Here is a 23,185-nt window from a genome sequence, read left to right as displayed (position 1 = left end):
CAGGGACCCCCTCCCGCCCGGCTCTGGAAAGGGGAAAGTGGTAAAAACTTACCTTTTTCCAGCACTGGGCGGGGAGCTCTCCTCCTCCTCTCCGCCTCCGTTCCTCCCCGTCGGCTGAATGCGCACGCGCGGCAAGAGCTGCGCGCGCATTCAGCCGGTCACATAGGAAAGCATTCATAATGCTTTCCTATGGACGCTTGCGTGCTCTCACTGTGATTTTCACAGTGAGAATCACGCAAGCGCCTCTAGCGGCTGTCAGTGAGACAGCCACTAGAGAATTAGGGGGAAGGCTTAACTAATTGATAAACATAGCAGTTTCTCTGAAACTGCTATGTTTATAAAACAATTAGTTAACCCTAGCTGGACCTGGCACCCAGACCACTTCATTAAGCTGAAGTGGTCTGGGTGCCTAAAGTAGTCCTTTAAGATTATGACTGGGAAAAAAACATAGAAAATGTACATTCCAACTGGTGAGTCCATATTTTTTCCCAAAACATATTGCACACATCTATATTTAAATATTTTTACATTAATATAGTCTCTCCAAAACATTCAAACAAACAAAATGTATGATTTTCAGTGCTGATTATTAGCAAACACAGCTCCACCCTTTAATATTTTTGCTCAGTCAGAAATTGTGTTTGGTCAGTTTGCAGGGGGTGAAATAATGGTTAGCTGAAAAAGAGAGAGGTAACTGGGAATTATGTATATAGAATTGGCATACAGAATACATAAAACGTTTATCAACTTGTACCTGTTTTGCCACTAATGTCTCTTTTCTTGGATTGGTCTCCTTCCTGTGCTCAGCAGCCATATTTGTTTACCAGAGCTCAGTGGATGAAGATCCCATAGGAGAGGGAGGAAGTTCCATAAAGTATTGCTGTTTAGCAAATCAGAGCTTTTGTCTCTTGCACAAGGTTCTGTTTCATGGCTCAAACAAGTCACATGGTTTACTCTATACTAGCCTACCACATGCACATTACTCTCTGTTATAGTTTATTGAGTGAATGTTATTAACATGTATTTGATGAAGATTTTTGTTGGTCATAGTTGTAGGCAGACTGCCAAATGAACACAATGGTGATTTTTGTTTGCATGCAGTGGATGAATCCTAGATTGAAATTAACCAGAATTACAAATTAATGAAATTCTTCTGAGCAGTTATCCATTTACCTTCTTCTATAAAATAACCAAAAATAAAAATCAGAGTACAGGATTAAAAAATAAATGAAATTACATCTAAATGAGCGGTTTGTCAAGTGAAATAAATAAATAAATACATTTTAAAAAAAGACACATTTTCAAGTGTAACTACAGGTAGAAATAAAGCAGTATATCTATTGTATACAATCAACAGTATGTTTACTGCTTCCTATATTTACCAAATATGGGTTTGTAAGGTGTGAAAAAAGTTAAATTACATGTAGAAATTCAGGTCTTGTTATGCTGCAACCGGACATGGCAGTCAGCATAGAGAAAACACACAGAGAAGAAGAGAAATTAAACAGCTTTTCTATTTCTCCTCTTCATTTGCAGTGTTTTGTCATGGCTAAATCTTTGCTGACGTCATTTGTGATGTCAGATTGTGCTGGTTTATATGTCAGTGTGCTTATCCGTGTCAAGATGTGTGTGTATCAGTATGTGTCAGAGTATGTATCTCTTCGTCTATTTGTGTATATGTGTCATTGTGTATATGGATTTGTGTGTATAAGTCAGTGTGTTTATATCGGAGTATCTGTGTGTTAATGTGTATTAGACATGTGCAATTCATTTCGGTCCTAAATTAAATTCGGACGAATTTCCGAATTGCCGAATTTCGGAAGTGTCGAACCGAACTGAAGTGCCAAAGTCCCGAAACCCAGAATTTCGTAAGTGCCAAACCGAATTGCCAAAGTCCCGAAGTGCCGAACCATATTTCCGAAGTGCCGAACCATATTTCCGAAGTGCCAAACCAAATTTCCGAAGTGCCGCAGTGCTCTGGATTTCTGAAAAGTGGCAAATCAGGAGAGGGAGGGAAATTAAGGAAATGATGACAGGAATCTAACCCTAACCCTAACCCTACCCCAACCCCACCACTACCCCTACTATGGTTAGGGGTAGGGTTAGGGGTAGAGGAAGGTTGGGGTTAGGGTTGGCGTAGGATTAGGGTTAGGGTTAGGGTTGGGGTTAGTGGTGTGATTAGGGGTAGGGTTAGGGTTGGGGGGTTGGGGTAGGGTTAAGTGGTTAGGTTAGGGGTAGGGTTAGGTTAGGGGTGGGGTTAGGGTTTTGGGGTAGGGTAGGAGTGGGGTTGGGGTGTCAGGGTAGGGTTGGGGTAGGGATAAGGTTGAGGTTAGGGATGGGATAGGGTTAGGAGTAGGGATAGGGAACTGACGAAGTCCCGAATTTCAGAAGTGTGGAACTGAACCGAATTGCCAAAGACCCGAAATCACGAATTTCGGAAGTCCAAACCGAACCAAATTTTTGCCCATGCACATCCCTAATGTGTATGTATATCTGTGTAAGCATGTATGCATGTTGCAGTGTATGTGTATATGTGCATACATCCAAGCAATCAAACACTAACACAACATGCGAACATATTCCTGCAATCTAACACAAATATTACATACCATCATACCCCTGCATTCAAACTTCAAAATTATATACAAACACTTTATTATACAATTATACATAAACATTGCCACTGTCCTCTACCCCCAACTTGCTGTTGTTCCTGCAGGTGTGAGTGTGGGGGAGAACTCTACATTGGTGGATGTGCCCAAGGAGCTAATCGCACCTCCAGCTAAAGCGCTGGCATCTGCTCCAAACTAATATAAGAGGATATTTGTCCTGTATTGGTGAAGGGGACTACAGTCTCCACCAGTTTAATCCTTGGATGCTGGGCAGCTGGCCCAGATCCTCACCCCTGAGGCTGGGGGACCTGGGCCACTCCACTACCTCCAGTAGTGCGGCCGGCAGAGTTACTGGGAGTGGACACAATAGGTTTCCCCCACTAGAGGCAGTGCTTGTTTAAAGGACAAGAGACAACCGGTCTCTCTCCCCAGCGGTAGTGTACAATTGATGTAGTGGAGACAGTCGGTCCCTCTCCTCAGCGGCAGTTGGAACTAGAGGAGTAGAGACAGCCGGTCTACAACCCCAGTGGCAGTCGGAGTTACCAGGAGCCGAGGATATAGATCTCCCTCCACAGTGGCAGGGTGAGTTACTGGGAGTGGGGACCACAGGTCTCTCTCCTGAGCTGCAGCTTGGGTTGCCAGGAGTGGAGGTCAGACTCCCTCCCCAACGAGACAATTAACTTATAGGATGGAACTTTGTTCAGGAGACTACAAGGTTGGCCGGACTTTTTGGGGAGGGTTGCCAGACGAACTCAGGAACAGACAGATTGGAGGTCCGGTAACCTGGTTAGTCTACCTTTGGGGGGTAAGATATGTGACGGTAGTCACCATCACTGGGAGCAGAAGGACACTTTACAATGGTTCCTGAATGGCTCCTATGTCTCAGTCGCCCTGTACCCATTATGGGTGCAGGGTGTTTATAATGCGTGCGTATAATTGCTGAGGATTGCCACCAACTAGGTGGATTTGGTTATGGAGAGCCTGTGTAGCACCCTCTGTTGATTGCAACAGCAATATGCACTACCTGAATAGCAAGGCTAGTTAATTTGCATGTTTAAGTAGATTTGCATTTTGCTAATTCTGCAGACAGGAAAGATATTTTGTGCTGGTTATTGTCTTCACCATCCCTTTATAAATATGTTTTTATGCTATTATAATTTCCTGTATATTTTGTGACATGTTTTGTTATTTGAATTTTATTATGTTTGTCACAGAAATGTATATGTAATGATCATATGGACTAGTCCCAAGTAAAATAAAAGTTTTGTATGGTAGTTCCTTTTGGAACTTTTGTCCTGTGTGGATTTGTAGGGATCCCAGTGACATAATCTTCGGACCGGTTTGCTGGTTGCAGGATCCCTCTAGCCCTAGGATAAAGCAAGAAAGCTAGGCCTGAGAGCCGCAAGTGTCTTTTAATAACATTGTAGGTGGATGTCGATACCTGCGTAGAAGAAGGGCTGCAACTGAAAAGGCAAAAGGGACTATACCTGCCTGGAAGCAGGGTTACAGTGTATGAAGCGGAGATGACGATATCTTCCTGAAAGGAGAGCTGGAGCCTGGTCGGTGGAAAAGCTCCAGAAGGACCCCAGTCAAGCTTCGGCAACTGGGGCTGAATCGTCCAGGCTCCCTGCAAGCAGTTAGGAAGTGGACTGGGTAGAGGTACTCCGGCGGAGTACAGGAGCTCCATCACAAATATCTTTACTCAAACACCAATACTACACAAAAAGTTACAAACATATTTAAAAGTGAACACTACATCCATGCACACCCCTGCAATCAATGGCAAACATTACATGCAAACACACCCCTGTATTAAAACACTAGAATTATATACACACCCATTCATTCAAACACCAAAACTATACACAAAAGCACATCTGCATTTAAATGCTAACCCTACATACAAACACACCCCTACTTTCAAATGCAATCACTACACACAAGTACACCACTGCATTCATATAGCAACAGTACATACAAATACACCGCTAAATGCAAACATATACTCTATACATGGTTACATTCAAATGCCCCAAAACTGCTCGCAAATACAACCCTGCAAGGGTGGGGTAGTGGTAGATCCCCAGCTGGCATTGGAGTTGTACGACAGATGGGGATTTACCTTTTGGCCACTCTTGCACTAGAGGGGGCCCCAAAAACGTTTTATTTTTACGCCAGAGCCCTGTGTGCATTAGTACTGCCACTGACTCGACATATGGTTTGCTGATTGGTGTTTCAATTGTTGTGTAATTACATTTTCCTCTCTGCCTGATTGGTCTACTTCTCGGCCACCCACTCATGTAAATTCTCCATTCACTTGTTTGCTTATAATAACAATACATTTCTCCATTTGTTTATTCTTTCTGCTCTTCTCTCGCCCTTTACTCCAATTATACAACAGTTTCCGAAAACCACCTTTTAGGCATCTAGGTAAATGTCAGCTTTCTAAAACAGAAAGCCTTTAACTGCATGCTCCATCTGGCACTTTTGTACTTCAATTAACAGGTTAATTTTTCCAACCTGGCTACTAGTATTATTATTATCATTAGCACTTGTATAGCGCCGACATATTCCATAGCACTTTACAATTATACATTATATAAAACAACATGTATTGACATAAAAAGAAGAGTTAACAAAAAGAAAGGGGTGAAGAGGGCTCTGCTCACACAATCTAAGGGTATGTTTATACAGGCCCTGTGCAAAGCACTGTGGTAGTACGTTATTCACTGTGGTAGAACAGAGGGCTGTAGTGATTATGGTGCTTGATGTAATTCTGTAATAAATATTTCTATAAAAAGAAAAATAATTAATGAGTGCGCTGAATAATTTTTATTTTCACTGCAGCTCTGATCCACCTCCTCTGAAGTCATCATTACTGATAAGGCAAGGGACACACAGCACATGTGCACCACCAACAATGCTTCTCATAAAGAAGCATTGCAACCTAATGCCAGAGGTGTTGCTAATGGGATTTACAAAAGTGCCAGATGGAGCATGCAGTTAAAGGAACACTTGCCCTCTCACCACTGCATTGTAAGGAGTCAAATCTCCACTATCAGCTTACTACTCTCTACTGATGAGCTTCTGGCTCTATGACGATGGCAGGGGAGTAGTGCCCCACGGACCTCAAGTAAGAAATCAAGCCATTCAACAACGGTTTACTCCTTACAATGTGGCAACGTAACCACTACACTTCTAAAACACTTCAACAAGGATCTTAAATGCCTCTTTAAGTAGCAGTCAAAAACCCTGTCTTTTTTCTTGTATTTTTTTCCAGAGAACTTGGTGCCTTTCCTGTCAGAAATGGGAAAGCCAAATAGTAAGCTGGCCCCTGAGATGTTGCAGGACCTGGTCCAAAGCACAGAATTTACAGAACAAGAACTAAAGCATTGGTATAAAGGTTTCCTAAAGGACTGTCCTTCTGGCATTCTTAACCTGCAGGAGTTCCAGCAGCTCTACATTAAGGTACCCTTACTTTATTATTTTTCAGGTAGCAGTGCACAGTGTGTCCAAAAAGTATAATAGACTCTAATTATACAGCATAAGTATTTTCAATGTGACTTTACTAAAATATGAAGTATCACAATTTATAAAACAAAGATACAAATAAGGTAAAGGGATCTGCCTAACAAAGGTAGAAACCTTCCTTACAGAAATTACCTCCTAAGTAGAATCATTCAAAGGTAATGGCAAAACAACAAAAGATAATAATAAACTTTATTTAAACAAGATCCTAAAGTTAAAATACGATAGAGTAAAGTGAAAAAAAGGAGAGCAGGAAAAGGTGTCTCGTTGTAATAATCAACAAGTAAAAAGGTTATTGAAAAATCCCTGTAAGGGTATAAAAATCCCTATATAATAGTGTGCTCCATACACAAAACAATATGTATAGTATAGCTTGACAAGGGCAAAACATCCGAAGTGCTCAGGAAATTAGTTACACAGCAGGCAGCATACAGAACATCGAAATAAGATAGTGATGGCTCTCATTCAGAGGTCAGTAAATTGACCAATGAATAAGTGCCAAGAGCCCTAGAAATTACTCTCCCAGAGTAGGGAATAACCCTCAAATATTGTAAAAAAGGAAAAGAAAGGAAGGGCTAAAGGAAGCCCATATGGAGAGTAATGTTGTAAAGGGAGGTCCCTACCTTTAATAATCCTAAGGGAAAACAATAGGTAATAAAACAGATGGACAGGAAGGTAGTGATAAGCCAGTTAGAGGGGAATATCTACAAGAACAGATGCTCACTATGAGTGAAGCTAACTGGGTAGTATCCTAACTAAAGGTAAAAAAAAAAAATCCCCCCAAAGGAAGAAATACAGCCTCACAATGAGTGGTTCAGGGTAGTTAGAGATAACTTGATAAAGCCAGAATTGAGAAGAAAATCTCTAAAGGGAGACACTAATGGATCCCAAAATCTGAGCCTAAACAGAAACCCCTGTAGAGGATGAACTGTCTCTAAGTACCTCAGCACAGTGGGTCAGCATACAGAACATGTAGCCTATGTAGGACAGTAGGGGAAAAGGTAGTGAGAGATAGGTAATAGCCAGTGGGATTCTATGAATAAGACCCCTCAGATAGAGTAGTGGGAGTAGACGTGCATCTAGTTGAATGGAGGCATAACCCCACAATAAAACCAATGGCAGCCAAACCCCACTCCCAAACCAGCCGTGCTAATAATCCTCCATAGTTAGGAGGCTATCCAGAGAAATGGCAAGAGCTATCCAACCTAATCACCCAGGCTATCTGCTGCTTCATGGCAGCTAAAAGATTCTATTTAGCTTACCCTGCGTGTTTAACATAAAGAGCTGCAGCTAACACAAACGGATATACAAACTATTCTCCTCTCAATAGAAACGTGAACTAAAAGAATAAGTGCATCGCAACACTAAGTAGCTCAGTGTGAGCTACTTTACCTTATTTGTATCTTTTTTCTAATTAACTTGGATCTTGCCCATATTACCTCTCTGACCATATTTATGACCACGTATTAGGATTTTCCTGATATCGTTGTCTTCCTCTTTTTCTATCACAATTTATAGTCTCCCACTTTGGCTTTTTGTCTCTTGTTGCATAATGAATACTCTGCATATAGGAATGAACCACATTTAAAGAAATAATCAGATATATCAGACGTACATTAGTTTTTGCCCAAATGGCAAAATTAGCAAAAATGTCAGTCTTCGTTCAAAAACTAATAGCATATAGCCGTATAACAAACGACCGAATGAACAAATGAGTCAGTGAAACATTTTTCTGAGTGTGCAAGGTATTGCAAACGGGGTATGTCCAGTCTTTTTTAGTAGCCACTTAGTCACAAAAACTGGCCAAAATTGGCATTTTTTGCATTTTTCACACACAAACAAATACTAACGCTAACTTTGGCCAGTGTTTGTGACCAAATGGCTACTAAAAAAGACTGGACATACCCCTTTTGCAATACCTTGGGTTGTCTACTATTGCAAATGGTATGCCCTTATGGGTGTAAATTTTATTCCTGGGCTACTATACAGTCCCAAAGGCAAGGTAACCAATCTGGCGAATTTCAATTTCAAATGTAACGTGCTATATTTGACCCTGTACTTCCCAAAACACCATAAAACCTGTACATAGGGGGTACTGTTTTACATGTGAGACTTTGCTGAATACAAATATGTGTATTTTATTGCAGTAAAAGCTAACAGTATTATGACATTGACAGTTAAAATGTCATGTAGAACTAAAAAAAATGACAACATTTCTTATTTTCTGCCATTTTTTTCATATTAAATTATGTTTCATAGCTAAATATTTGATATTAAATGAAATCCCTGTTTCCCCTGAATAAAATGATATATAATAAGGGGGGCTGCATTTAATATGAAAGAAGTGAATTACGGTTGGACAGACATATAGCGCAAATGCCAGGTTTTGTTTACGTTTTGTTTTGTTCACAACTTGTACATTTGGCTCAGTCCTTAAGGGGTTAATTTAGGTACTGTTTCAAAGATCATTGTGTCAATGATTAGGAAAAGTCTGTTATCCGCAATCCACTTTTCTGCCTCTGTGAACTGGTCTTGGAGCACAGCCTCAAGCTCTGGTAGATTACAGTGTTGTTTGCAGACGTTGGGTAGATCATTTATGAATAATGTGAATAGTAGGGGACTGACTATGGAGCCCTGGGGAACCCCACACATGACTGGGAGAAGGAGGGAAGCGCTGTCAGAAATTGACACATATTGGGGGTGGAGCCTAGCAGCCAAACAGCCCGGGCTTGTTCAGCACGAGCTCCCATGTCTGGTGCCAAAAACCAGGGTGTTTCACCCGAACAATCGACACTTCCTGACCGCAACCTATCTTATTCAAACCCGGGAGAGGTTGCTGCTCAAGACGGTACCTTTCCTGAGCTTCAAAGCCGCCGGACTGACATACCAATGCTTGCGGCCTACTCAAAGCTGAGTCACAGAGAGACGGACGCTCTCCAGGCTCACAAGCAGCAGCTGGGAACCCTGGGAAGCACTTTCCCCCCCTTCCCCCCCGTTGGACCGGCAGGGGTCATCCCGGTTCCACGCTAAGCTACCCCACTTACCCTGCGGACAGCAGGCAGCTGAGATTGCGGCAGCAACCCTGCAACCCCTCTCAAAATGGCGGACACACCTCCTACAAAAGACACATAGCAGAACGAGCCTGACGGGTGTGCCACGCTGGATCGCATGCTGCGGCACCTTGACGAGATCTTCGCCAGTTTCTGGGAGAAGTTGGAGGTATGTGCAGCAGTGGCAGCTGGGGGACAGAGGAGCAGACGGAGGCAAGCAGGAGAGGGGGTGCATGGGACCCCGTTGGGCACAACCCCCCACCAAGCACCCGACCCGCACACACCTAGCCCACCTGGGCAGAGAGCCAGCGGGGATTAACTCCCAAGGCACCCCCCACAGTGGCAGAAACGCAGAACCCACACGAGACAGCCGACCACCCAGAGTCACTTTCACCTCACAGAGGCAGGTAACTCTGGCCGTCCTAAACGCCTTCCCAGGCCGAAGCCCACACAGAGTATGCCTCCAAGGCACCGACCACACTGCCGGGAGCATGACCGCTGCTGGCGGTGACAGAACACCCAAGCTCCCCATGGCACCCGACAGAGGGAAGACCCGGCCTTACCGAGCAACCAAGACAGTGGACCGCAGGTGCAAGCCTTCGTACCGACCTGGGGCTGGAGGGTGGCCTCCACATACCCGCATTCCACTGCCCTCCTGTGGACTCTCCCGGCCGAAGGTGCCACGTTACCCAGCAGAGGTATCGGGTGACTACTGACTCTCTGCTCCACAGTCCCGCTAGACAAAGCTCCCGGCTGAGAGCCTTTTGGGACTCAAGCTGAACTGTCCAAGTTGATGCTCTCTGGTAGGCTCCCGCCTGGCAGACATGCTTCCTCTGCTGCCTTTATGCAAACTGTAATTACCGTATAACATGCCTGACACCCAATCATGCCTATATCGACTCATTAACCCCTTAATGACACAACTTCTGGAATAAAAGGGAATCATGACGGAATGTATCCGTCGTCTGTCCTTAAGGGGTTAAATTGCAATTTTTTGCAATACGATTCTATGGTCTACTGTGTCAAAGATCTTGGAAAAATCAAGGAAAATAGCTCCAGTTAGGTCTCCTTGTTCCATGCCAATTTGGATGTCATTGAAAACTTTTAATAGGGCAGTTGTAGATGAGTGATTTGATCAGCTGTTAATTTGTTTGTTGATAAAACTCACATAATTAAGTGTGAACACATTTTCCAAGATTTTTGACAATACAGGGAGCAATGATATTGAACGATAGTTAGGTACCAAAGTATTGTCACCAGTTTTATGGATAGGTACTACACTTGCAGCCTTCCAAAGCCTGGGTATGTATCTAGGGACCAAGGATTAGCATTGATTAGGGTTGCAACAGGTTTAGCAATTGCCGGCGCACTGAGCTTCAGCATCATTGCTGGGATTTAATCAGATTCAAACTGTTTTTGCTAAGCTAATTAGATCCGGTGCAGCAAAACCACCGAAGTGTAATGTCACCACTTACACTAAAATGTGATAAATTCTGAAAAATTTTTTTTTTTTTAATTCTTTATTTTGGTTGTGCGTGGTATAACAAAAAGCTTGTTCAGCCACAACAGCGGTCACAAGCAGTAATACATCAAACAGAGGAAACATAACGTGGCATATAATTATACCGCACATTTTAGTTTTATGAGAGAGTCTAATAGGGTCCGCCTTTTCAACAGTGTGCTAAAATTTTATAAAACATTCGACAGTGTCACGTCGCCATATAAAAACTCAGGTACATCACAGTTTGACACAAGTATGGCATGAAGTTAACTGTACATTATTAAATGCGTGATGATCAGGCTAGGCAGACGTGTCTAGGTATGGTTCTCAGCAGTTTAAATTATTAACGAATCTATGCAAAACATAGCAACAGGTAAGAGTTAAACATTTTCATCACCCTACGTAACACCGCTTTGCTATCTATACATAAAAGTCTAATGCTGCGTCAAGGGTTAGTGTGTGAATACAGGTTAAATTTAAGTGTAAGGAGGAGTTTACAACGTTTATAGGTACCCCTATGAGTTTAAGATATCAGAAGACCTTGCACTTTTTATAAGAGTAAAAACAAACAGGCTAAGTGCATGAGCAATCGATAAAAACAAAGAGTGTTAGGGTAAAGCATGCTTAGTTAGTCTAATAGTAGAGTACGACTATTTATATAGCAGATTGGTCGTTTTCAGTATGGGTTGAATGAGAAGTGTGAGATTAGATATATCAGTAGTTAAACAAACGGATAATAGGCTTATCCGAGCATGAGAACTAATGGCAAGCTGCCCCCAGGAGGCTTCAAGCAGGTTGCTTGGTTAAATAGGAGGTAAGTAAGACAATTGGGTAAGTGCCCGGTAGGTGAGAGGGCGCCAGTCAGAAAATGGGCACTGGGGCTTAGGCTGTATGTGTGGGTAGCAGCCAGGGTTATGGGGAATAAGTCCACAGTCATCCGATGCCAGCAATTGGCTGTTCAGAGGGCAGGAGTATACAAAAAGAGATATTTTCATCCAACGCCATGGATGTGCTTCAGCAAGTAGTCCGTTAGGTAACTCGGTCTGGCGTCTCCGTTCATCTTCCAGCTGTTCTGCGCCCAGTGCCAGTTCTCTTGGTGGGCTCCCCAGCCTGATTTGTGCGTACGGGTCTGTGGTGAGCAGGTGCTCGCTGCGTTTGCCCGGTGGCGTTGGTGTGATTCCTTCTGTTTGTGATGGGCTGTCTCAGAGCTCCGTGTCTGGTGTCTGTCGCTTTGGCTCCCGCCCGTGTGTGCAGGTAAGCGAGGCTTTGTGGTCTGTTTGTTGTGTAGCCGCCTCATGTAGTTATGGGTTCTCCGCCATCTAGGAGGTACCTTTGCGTTCAACGTGGGCTTCCGACTTGTCAGGCCGGGATCGAGGTTCCCGTTGGCTTGTGTGGTCGTTCGGCTCTTAGGGGGTCCAGGCCCTCTGCGGGTCGCCGCTTTGCTTTCTCTCTTCTGTGGTTGGGCCGGTGACGCCAGCATCCAATCTGTCAGCCTTTGCCAGAATCGCTGGAACGCTCTGTCTAGGCGGTGTTTTGTGTGGTTCGGCGAGTCTGAGTGGACCGACCCCGGTCCGTGCAGTTCGCGCCTCCGCATGGAGAGCTCGGCCGCCATCTTAGGCTTCTCTGTCCAGATTGCCTCGTGAGTTGCTTGGTAGCCGGATGAGTCTATGGGATGAGCCTGGCGGGACCGGGATAACCCCCACCGGTCCATAGGGGGGGGTTGCAGGGCAGCAGACTTGCCGTCGGTCACAGCAGGCCCTGCGCTAGGAGATCGGCCGTCTCCCCTAGGTGCCTGGCCGCCATTCTCGTTAGGCCGCATGTTCGGACGGTGGATTACTGTAGTGCTGTGGCTTAGAAGGGACACCCACGGGTGCCCACACACTTTGCTATCCATCCACTATCGGCTCCTATCTGAGTTGTAGTCGATTATAGTGTGATAGTCTCTAGTTTAGGCTCAGATTTGCAGGAGCTGCTAACAAACGCGTCCAGCCATCTTGGCTGTCAGGCCCCGCCCCCATAAATTCTGAAAAATAAAGTGATTTGCGCACACAGAAAAATCAAGTGTGATTTTTACCTTTTACACAGGATATTCTTGTATGTTCACACTACAAACAGTATGTATCACCTATATACAGGTAAATAAAATACACATAGTGTAAACTGTAAAAAACAATTAATGTTTTAAAAGTAGTGTATATCATGAAACTCACAATTTTCAGAGCCCATTTAAAGTTGGCTCTAGACTTATAGCGCTTTTCATCTCACTCTTGAGATATCCAGTGTTGGAAAAATGTGTACATCCACAGGAACTTGGAACTGGTAGCTTGCAGTGATGCTCCAAAAAGTCCAAGGCAGGTATGTAGTTAAAAGTATTTTATTCCAAAAGTTATTTTAAAATGCAAAATATATATATATATACACAATAAAATATATATATATGAACAGCACAACGCATTTCAACCTTTCAGTAGGTCTTTCTCAAGTGCATCTGGTTTTACAATGGGCTCAAAAGTCCTAATATATACCAAACAATTAAATAATTACCTTAATAATACTAAACATCTGTGAATATGCTCCCACCCATGTCCAAATATGGTCACAGCCGGAAGTGTTATGCCACACTCAATATGGCTACATTTCCGTCTGTGTACCTCTATCTCCAGCCCTCCCCCACATGTCCGATATTACATTCAGCCATATCAGTCCGTGTGACTCCAATTAATCATCTCTTCGGTCCTCTTTTCATCGCGTCATTTCCTTTAGTGACGTCGTGGTGCGGTCCGATACGTCACTTCCGGTTATAGTTTTTCCGGTCTATCGTGATCTTTCAGTCAATTTCGGCGCATAAATGTCCATCATTAAGAAGGGCAAATTGCCAGTAGTTCATATTGCACATCAATAGAAGGACAAACGTTAAAAGGAAGGGAAAAAAGATATTAGAGTTGGAAAAAAAGGGAAGGTATTTATATTGGACATTAGTGGAACATTTAAAAAATAAACAACAGGATGAATAAACATATCCCAAGGAGATTCTTAACATTAAAAAATACCACCATTACAAGAATATTACCCCCTCTATCTAAAAGTGCCATTTTTTAGAAAAGATATATATAAGAGATATATATAAAATATATGTGTACATATATTCCCTATCATAAAATGCTATTAATCTCAAAATCAATGTTGAGACCCAAAGGAGATAAGGTGCGTATTTCAAAGATCCACTTTACTTCTTGGGTACTTAATTTTTTAGGGAGATCCCCTCCTCTCCAGTGGGAATTTATTTTGTCTATAGCAAAAAAGTTTAAAAAGCTAGGGTCTGAGCTGTGTTTCTCTAAAAAGTGCTTAGATACGCTGTGGCTTATAAAACCTTTTTTAATATTTCTAACATGTTCACTTATCCGTACTTTTAGTGGCCTCGATGTTTTACCCACGTATTGAAGGCCACATGTGCAATTTAGTAGATATATTACATTTTTTGAGTGACATGTGACCATAGGTTTAATTTTAAATTCTTTTTAGTGCTAAAAGATTTAAAAGCCATTAAATTTTTTTCTTTTTTATCTGTGCTCTTACACGCATTGCACATCCCACAGTGATAAAACCATGTTGCGTTTTTGACCAATTAGTTCAAAAATTACTATCATTTTGAGGTGTAGGTTCTAAAAAGCTTCTAGTTAAAATTTGCTTAAAATTCCTTGCTCCTCTAAAAATAAATCTGGGTTTTGGACCTAAAAAATCATGTATTTCCTCATCCTGGCATAGGATGTTCCAATTTTTGTTAATAATCTTTTTGATCATCCCAACATTGCTGGAGTAGTCAAAAATAAAAGGGATCTGTTCTCTTCTATCAGTTGGCACATCAAACTGTTTTTGGTTTGTTTGTTTTTTAGAGTATTGAATTGTTTTTTAATGACACTAACATACACAGGTCTAAAATTTAATTTCTCTATTTGGGGTCTTTGCAAATTTGTTGGGGCTTGATCCACATTTGTAGTTCCAGAATGCTTATCATTTGTTAGCATAGGAATCAGAGTGGTGGCACATTCGACAAGCTATTTAGGGACAGGGTCACTGTATTGTTAAAAAAAACTTTTGGATGAACAGACATGTCAGCAAATTAAGACAAACCAAAAAGTAAAATTAGTATTGAAATCGACTGAACAAGCCGAAACAAAAATTCTTTATATGCACATGTCTAACAGATATTCATTATTACATGCTTATCTAGAAATTATTTCCTTGCATTCCTTTTTCTACCACATGGTGTCACCTTCCAACAATAAAACATTTTGTAGTTGCTTTGTAAAATCTGGTGCCTAGTAGCCATTAGAGGCAAAAATGCAAGGATATAATGTTTGTATTAAAAGGGAACTGACACTTGCCAGGAATTTCAGTATATGTTTGCTTATCCTATATATTTAGCAAAGTCTGAATATTTATTTTATTTAGTACGGTCTGAAAAATAAAATTAAAGGAGTACATCGAGCACCAACACCACTTGATGTCAATTAACTCAAGCTCTTCGGGTTACCCAAGTCTGCCCATAGACAGTAATGCTTCACAAATATACTGTACATTTCTAAAGCATTACTTATTAAGGGTAGCCAGTGATAGGCTAAGAGTGTCAACTGTCACTCTCATATTATCCATGTGCCCAAGCAAATTTGGAAATATTTGCAAGCAGCCGGTAGTGGAGAGGAGGACTGACCGGACTGAACTTGATTTTATTTTTATATATATCCTTTATTTGTGGAAAAAGTTTAGCAGTTTTACAGAAAAAAGAAGACATTCATTACAAGACAGTCAACAATCTTCGTATCACGCCACTTGAGATACCTTTTACAAATAATAATGCTGATGACAGTTAAAACAACCGAGTACCATGCGGCTGTTTTGGGTGCTCGGGTATCCCCTGGGAGTCGTGTCCCTGTCCGCAGGTGATCCGGTCGAGCCGTGAATGGTCTATCAGGTTGTTCCTGCTGTGTGGTTAGCCTCTGGCTTACGGGGTGTTGTGTTGGGTTGTGTCCCCAGTGGTCTCGTGAGGTGCTTACTGCCCTGCGTGCATGCTCATGTTGGGACGGGAAGGTTGGTGATGCATATGTCGGTTCCCCCCCCCGCAGTTCCGTCCGGAGGGCCCTGCCTGGTGGGGGAGAGGTGTGCCTGGTGGGGGAGAGGTGTGCCTAGGATGTCGTATGCGAAGTTGAGCTAGAGCTCCAGAGTGGGTGTTCCCAACCCTGGTTGTGGGGTGTCAGGTTTGTTGGCCTTGCTGTGATCCCTGTGTGGTCCACTCCCACCCTTCCCTTCCTGTTGACCTTATCGTGTACCTGCCGTCATTCCTGCCAGGGTCCCAAAGGGGAATGAGGTATGGGGTGTGTCTCCGTCCACGCGCAGCCAGGCGCCCCCTCCCCCCCCCGATCACGGCGCCGGTGGGAGGCTTGGTTGAGAGGAGTGTCCACCGGGGGAGGATGGAAAGTAGAGGTCTCTCGAGAGTGCGACCGAGGAGGGAGGGTTCTAGCTTGAGAGCGAGAGAGGAGGAGTGTTGGGGCTGGAGGGGACAGAGGGGGAAAGAGCAAAAGAGAAGCAAGAGAGAGAGAGAGAGATGAGAGAAAGAAGAAGCAGAGGGAGGGTGGAAAAAAATAAAGGAAAAGGGGGGGGGTGGTTGAACGTAGTTAGCGCCTAGTCTTGCCCTATACGGGCTTCTGTGTGGCCCGGTAAGTGGATTTGGGCGTTGTTGTGTCTTTCAGTGCTTGCTTTGTGGTCTGGTCGGTTGTCAGGTAAAGATTTGCGAAGCTGGGCGTAGTAGTGGGTTTAGTGTCGAGCTGTTTCCTCTTCCAGTGCTGTGTAGTTGGTGTCCCATAGGTCCCACGTCTTATGGAAAGCTTTGAAGGAGTATTGTATTTGTGCCGTGACTTCGTCGAGGTTGCGTGTCTCTTTCAGTTTGCATATGATAGTTGCCATTGTAGGAATGCATTGGTCCACCAATAATTCCGCTATCTCCCTTCTAGTTGCCAAGGTGATTCTGGCGACCAGTTTCTTTTCACTGCTGGTGAGGGTGTCTGCCTATTTGGTGAGCAGCATTGTCCAGGGGTCCACTGGGATTGTCTTTGCGATCACTTTCTCTATGAGTAGGTGGTCTTCGTTCCACAAGGGTTTAAATGTTGGGCATTGCCACCAGCAGTGCAGATAGGAGCCCACTTCCCTGCATAATTTCCAACAGAGTCCGCTGGGAAGTTTGCCAATTTTGTGGAGACGGTTTGGTGTCAGATACCAACTGTATAGGGTTTTATAAGCCTGGAATGAACTTGATTTTGATGAACTGGATTTCAATTTAATTGCATATTTTTCAAAGGTTCTCCTATAAGCGATAAAATTAAGGTTGAAATTGTCACTAGAAAAGTGTAACCAGCATATGTAGAATATTGAAGACGCTTAAGCTAAAAGAGTAGAGCATGTTGTAAGCAATAGAATAATTGAACAAAAAACTATCTTTCTTACTTTTTTACACCATCTGCCTGGCACTTTCTCTTTAGTTATCTACTGCCCTGCCTCCTTATTTGTACTCTCTCCCTCTTATCTCTTTCCTCCCAGAGTAATCTCTCCCTTACATACCTGTCTCTTGCTCTCTCCTATGGGACAGTGCTTTTCTCTCTCCTCCAGCTCTGCTTCACTCCTACTTGATATTTCCTATCCTAATGTTTCTAATACCCCTCCTCCTATAGACTGTAAGCTCATTTGAGCAGGGTCCTCTTCAACCTATTGTTCCTGTAAGTTTTCTTGTAATTGTCTTATTTATTGTTACATCCCCCCTCAAAATATTGTAAAGCGCCACGGAATCTGTTGGCGCTATATAAATGGCAATAATAATAATAATAATGTGAGATATCAAAAATCTAGAACATTGGCTCTTAGCTTGCTTCACTTCCTGCTATAATATCTCTCATAATATGCAATACTTTTGTTTTAATATGTTATGTCTCTCTCTTGTCCTCCTACCTCTCTGTCTATCTCTGCAGTTCTTCCCATATGGTGATGCCTCTAAATTTGCCCAGCATGCATTCCGCACATTTGACAAGAATGGGGATGGAACGATTGACTTCCGGGAATTTATCTGTGCTTTGAGTGTCACCTCGCGTGGAAGTTTTGAGCAGAAATTAAACTGGGCCTTTGAGATGTACGACCTTGATGGAGATGGCAAAATCACACGACTGGAGATGCTGGAGATTATTGAGGTGTGATAATAAGCAGAGAGTGAGCAACATAATGTTGTAGATAGCGTGGGGCATATTGAGTAATGGAAACATTTTATACAAGGATGCGAAAAATTAGATGCTATCGGTTGACTGAACGAGGAAAACTAGTGAAACAAATTACTAACAAAATAAAACAGAAAGTAACTTTCCACTTCAAATGATTTTTATATAAAATGTGCAGTACTCAAAAGCTGCTTGATTCCAAAAAGCATTAAATTACTAAAAAAAGATGCTCTAAGCATGGCTGTAGAAAGCAAGAGGATGAAGAAAACCCACAGAAAAAAACAATCAGTTACCAGTTGCAAAACTGGATAAACTACATTTGCCAGTCTCAGCAGTGAAATTTACATGCATGTTTCCATTGGGGATTTACAGTGATTTTATTTATTTAGCATTTAGGTAGTGGAGTGTCCCTTTAACCCCTTAAGGACCAAACTTCTGGAATAAAAGGGAATCATGACATGTCACACATGTCATGTGTCCTTAAGGGGTTAATCAGAAACAAAAGTGCTGCTATAGGCACCTAGACATTTTCAGCTCATTGAATTGGACTGAGTGCATAGTCCTAAATCCCTTAACTCTGCAAAGGTATTTATTGCAGTTTTTAATAAACTACAATAATTACCTTTGAGGGTTAACTTAACCTCAAGTGGCTGTTGTGCATGCGCATTAGGTCTCCCTCGCTGTTTGAGGATGAGCAGAGGCGAAGCCCAGGCCAGCACTCAGAGACATCGGCGCTGGACTCAAGTAAGGAGTCAAGAAGGAGCCTGCCCAGAAAATGTATGCTATGGGTCATGAGGAGGAAAAGAGAGCCTGTGTGCAATGAGCATAGATAAGACATATTTAGCAATGGGCATATTTGTATACACATCAGTATCTACACAGCCAAAACTACCTTTAGCACTTTAGTATTATGGATAGGACTTCTAGTACTGCTCAGGCCAGGGAAGTATATCTAACTGCTGTGCCACATGCTTTGATTGTGGCCCCCAATATTTCATAGCAGAAGCAAATCACAAAGAAAGTATAAACTAGCCCAGTCTTGTTCAAATGTGAGGTCCTGAAGCTTAGGCTCCAAAAGCCTTTCTGGTAAAGGACCACTAAAGTCATCCAGACCACTTAATCTCAATTAATTGGTCTGGGTGCAGTGGTCCTGTATTTTTAACCTTTCAAAGTTAAACATACAGGACTACTGTATTTGTAGAAAAAACTGTGTTTACCTTGAAATGTTAAGCACATCTCTACTGACACTCATGCTGACCACCACTAGAGTAATTTCCACTGCGCTGACTAAGTAAAACTTGGTCACATGACATGGCAACACACAGGAAAACATTGGACATAATTATTTCCTGTGAGAAGCATGCAGAAGATACTTTCCTATGGATGTGCGTGCAACTAAGTAGCTTAATATTTTATGGCAAGCTGGGGGGGCATGAATATAACGGGGATAGGGTAACAGTAGCGTTAGCAACACAGGTTTGTATACCTTATGCTATAGTGTTCCTTTTTTGTGACCCTGACAACATATCTATTTAATATAGGCATTATTTTCTCTGTAGAACCTAGACATTCCCATATCTTGTTTTTTTGTCAAATGCTTGGATTAAATTAATTGGCTTTTCCTTAAATTATGGTGTGCTTCCGTCCATTTTGCATAGACAATCAAAAAAAAAAAACCCTCTTTACAGAGGTGATAGGCGAAACTATTTAGTGCCTAAAATACAAAGCAGCTCAAACACATAAAGTGGAATACCCTTATTTCCACAATAAATTAACAATATATATAAATGTAGTGTTAAATACACCACCTAGTGGAGCGCTAATACAAATATAAGTGATAGAGGGGTTCACTTACCCCAACAATTTTGTGTCTTCTTAAATTCAGGAATATGCTTTTAAACATACAATGAAGGGAACAAAGAGATAAAAAAAAACCATATAGTGTAGATGGTTTTGGTGAAAATGAGTGATGAAAGTAAAAAACTGAAAGCACTCACATGGTCTGGAGCCTATATAATATTGGCTCCGTACGTAAGCCTATGTGCTCTTTGGGCAGCAACACACCCCTTCCTCTGAGATGTACCTCCACAACGACAAGGAAACAAAAGGAGATAGGGACCCAATGGGTGGTATATGTGCAAGTGGTAAATGTTATGCTCACCTAGTTGAGAGCCTTAAATTCCTGGCTCTGAGGGTGGTCAGCGATGTGCCAGTATGAAGGGATGGCACTTCCCTGTAAAGATTCCCAGAGGCTCCAAGGACTTCAATGGATAAAGAAAATGTATTGATTCCAAATAAAAAGTAAATATAAAACCAGAAATTTGGAGTATAAAAATTGTAAATAATTACAATTTTACACTACATTTCTATATATTGTTCTGTCTGTTTCCCTGCTTATACTCATAATGCTCATATATTCGCGATACATCCTCTTTTCTCACAGGCACCATTGTTCTCTCTTTTTTTATTTCAGGCAATATATAAGATGGTAGGCACTGTAATTATGATGCGAATGAATCAGGATGGTCTTACCCCACAGCAAAGAGTTGATAAAATCTTCACAAAAATGGACAAGGACAGAGATGATCAGATCACCCTGGAAGAGTTCAAAGAAGCAGCCAAGAGTGACCCATCTATAGTGCTGCTCCTGCAGTGTGACATGCAGAAATAGCACCAACTCACACTCCCACCCCCAACTTGCCAGCTCAGCTGAGCTTCCCGCATGCACCTCACTACCTTCCCCAACCAACAGCATCCTGGGTTCTTCCTCGTGTGTGTTAAGATAGTATCTCTCACACATTGTTATAAGAGGGAGGTGGCAATGTGACAATATCTTAATCAGGGTCCAGACTGGGAAACACTGACACATGGAACGATTGTGTATTTTGAAGTTCTACACAATGACGCATTGAAGGGCAGTTTGGTCCAATCCTAGATTGTGGAATCCCTACTGATATCTGTGTGTCCTTTCTGTTGTCTTGGGTTTAGGTCTTGCCCATTGTTGTTGTGGAAAATGTAGTGCTGCTTTCTAAAAAGTGGAGAAGACATGTCCCACCTCTGCCAGGAGTTTGAGGGTTTTAAAGCATTGTCTCATAGTGCATTGCATGTCATATAAATAGTGTTCGTTTGTTTCATGTATATTGCTTTATATGTTCTATATACACAGAGCTTGTCTTATATAGTGCTTTGTATGGTATGAAATGCTTTGAGTGTTCTAAGAAAATATATAGCATGAGAGGTATATATATATATATCTTATCTATACAGTATTTTGCATGTGATATTAGTAATAAGATATGCAATGCTCGATATTCAAATTGCTTTTGTGTAATATGTGACAGATTCCGTGCTATGGATGACACAGTGACTGCGTGGCTTGTGTTTATACGTGTAAACATACATGCACATATATAGCCTTTCACTATATATATATATATATATATATATATGTGTATATATATATATATATAGAGAGAGAGAGAGAGAGAGAGAGAGAGAGATATGAACATATGTTATTTGTGAACATATCAATTTTAAAAATACTGTGCCAACCAAAATATTGCAATTACATATACAAACGAAATATTTTTGAAAAATCAAAAATTAGTTTTTACAGCAAGCTTTGTATTAAGGATTCTGCTTTTCTTTTTTTATTGTGTGTTGTACCTTGTTTATATTATGGATGTATCCTAACATTTATTATTATTTATTATTATTTGTCTATGCATACTGACATTTAGATGACAAAACAAATGCAATAAAACAAATTGCTATTTTCTTAACAAAGTCCATCAGCAACAATTTAATTTGTGTGTCAAAATGCAATATGTCCAAATACATTTAGTTCCTTTACAAAATAATTTCATGTACAAAATATTCTGGTTGACACACGATTTGTGAACAAACTAAATTCCTTCACAGAATAAATTACAGTACAAAATGTTTAACCTTTGATGGAAAATAAAATGGTATGTTGACAAATGCCACAATCTATGTTCTGCTGCTTTGCTTGTTAAATGCCCCGAATTTTGTGTGTGAGACAAATGGCTCTTTATCATGTGTTGCTTAGAAAAACTTTAAAATGGACTGGACTGAACTGCTCTACCAATGTAGCTTAATTGTCTCTGCATCCACCTCTGAAACACAGAAATGTCCGAATAGAGGATAGATGGATGTGCAAAATGACAGGTTCAGCATTTGTGCAAAAGGCCCTCTGAGCCAATCAAATTGTTCCCCAGACTCCTGTTGTGCCAAATAAGAGGGTGCGGACGTAGAATGCAGTCTTGTGATTGATCAGTGATATAGCTCTTGTTTTGTTTGGTGGAAGTCTCTGCCAAATAGGCCAAGAGCAACCCCACTCATCCTGAGTGTTGCAGGTATGCACAAGTACTCATTGTCAGCACTTTAGGGCTAAATGGCCCCTGCTGTCCCCATTAATGTCCCTCTGGGGCATGTTTCCAATCCCCACCTGCTCTGTGTGTGAGTGTATAGTTTGATCAGTACAAGTGAACTTGGTATATTTTTCTAACTGAAAATAAAATACATTAAAAAAAAAATCTTTTATTTGGAATGTCTTTTAGAATTAGAAATATACATACACCAACATCATGTATATCCATACATACACAATTTTTTTTTTTAAATTAGATATACACCCTGTTCCAAATTATTATGCAAATTATATTTTTCTCATTTACCTAAATAATTGATGTAAATAACAGTCAGCATAATTCTCATGTTATCAGCTATTAAGAGTACAATTCAAATTTTATTGAACAAACCTCTTAATGATAACAGTATTTTTTAAACATAAACTTACAATGCACTGTTCCAAATTATTACGCACAGTAAGTTTCAAAACACTTTATAGGTTGTAAAGAACTGAAAATGGTCATTTCTTGTGTTTGCAGCATATTTACTGAAATCAAAAGCTATTTCAATCAAACTTATAACAACATTTTAACTTTTTAAACATTTTAACAGGTCACGTTACATTTTAACATGGACCCCTTATTTGATGGCAGCTTCACAAGTCTTGCATCCATTGAACTTGTGAGTTCTTGGACAGTTTATGCTTGAATTTGTTTGCAAGATGTCAGAATAGCCTCCCAGACCGGCTGTTTAGATGTAAACTGCCTCCCACCCTCATAGATCTTTTGCTTGAAGATGCTCCAAAGGTTCTCAATAGGATTGAGGTCAGGGGAGGATGGAGGCCACACCATGACTTTCTCTCCTTTT

General features: G+C 41.5%; 1 protein-coding gene across 2 annotated transcripts in view; it reads left to right on the top strand.

The window, feature by feature from the left end:
- The window catches only part of HPCAL4 (hippocalcin like 4), a 54,260-nt gene extending 31,755 nt beyond the window's left edge, over window positions 1-22,505 (top strand). Inside the window, exons 2-5 of one of the 2 annotated variants that reach the window (XR_010090899.1) lie at window positions 5,893-6,080; window positions 17,708-17,923; window positions 20,421-21,398; window positions 21,443-22,505. Coding sequence is in view for 1 of the 2 variants with exons in the window: in XM_063455492.1 (XP_063311562.1) it covers window positions 5,919-6,080; window positions 17,708-17,923; window positions 20,421-20,618 (576 nt within the window). In the remaining variant the exon portion in view is untranslated. Of the gene's footprint in view, window positions 1-5,892; window positions 6,081-17,707; window positions 17,924-20,420 lie in introns of both variants that reach the window. The other variant, XM_063455492.1, reaches the window with a different exon arrangement.
- Window positions 22,506-23,185: the final 680 nt, after the last annotated feature.

Source organism: Pelobates fuscus, chromosome 1 (genome assembly GCF_036172605.1).
Source record: "Pelobates fuscus isolate aPelFus1 chromosome 1, aPelFus1.pri, whole genome shotgun sequence".
NCBI lineage: Eukaryota > Metazoa > Chordata > Amphibia > Anura > Pelobatidae > Pelobates > Pelobates fuscus.
Note: the sequence above shows the minus strand (reverse complement) of the source record. Positions and strands in the feature narration are given on the sequence as shown.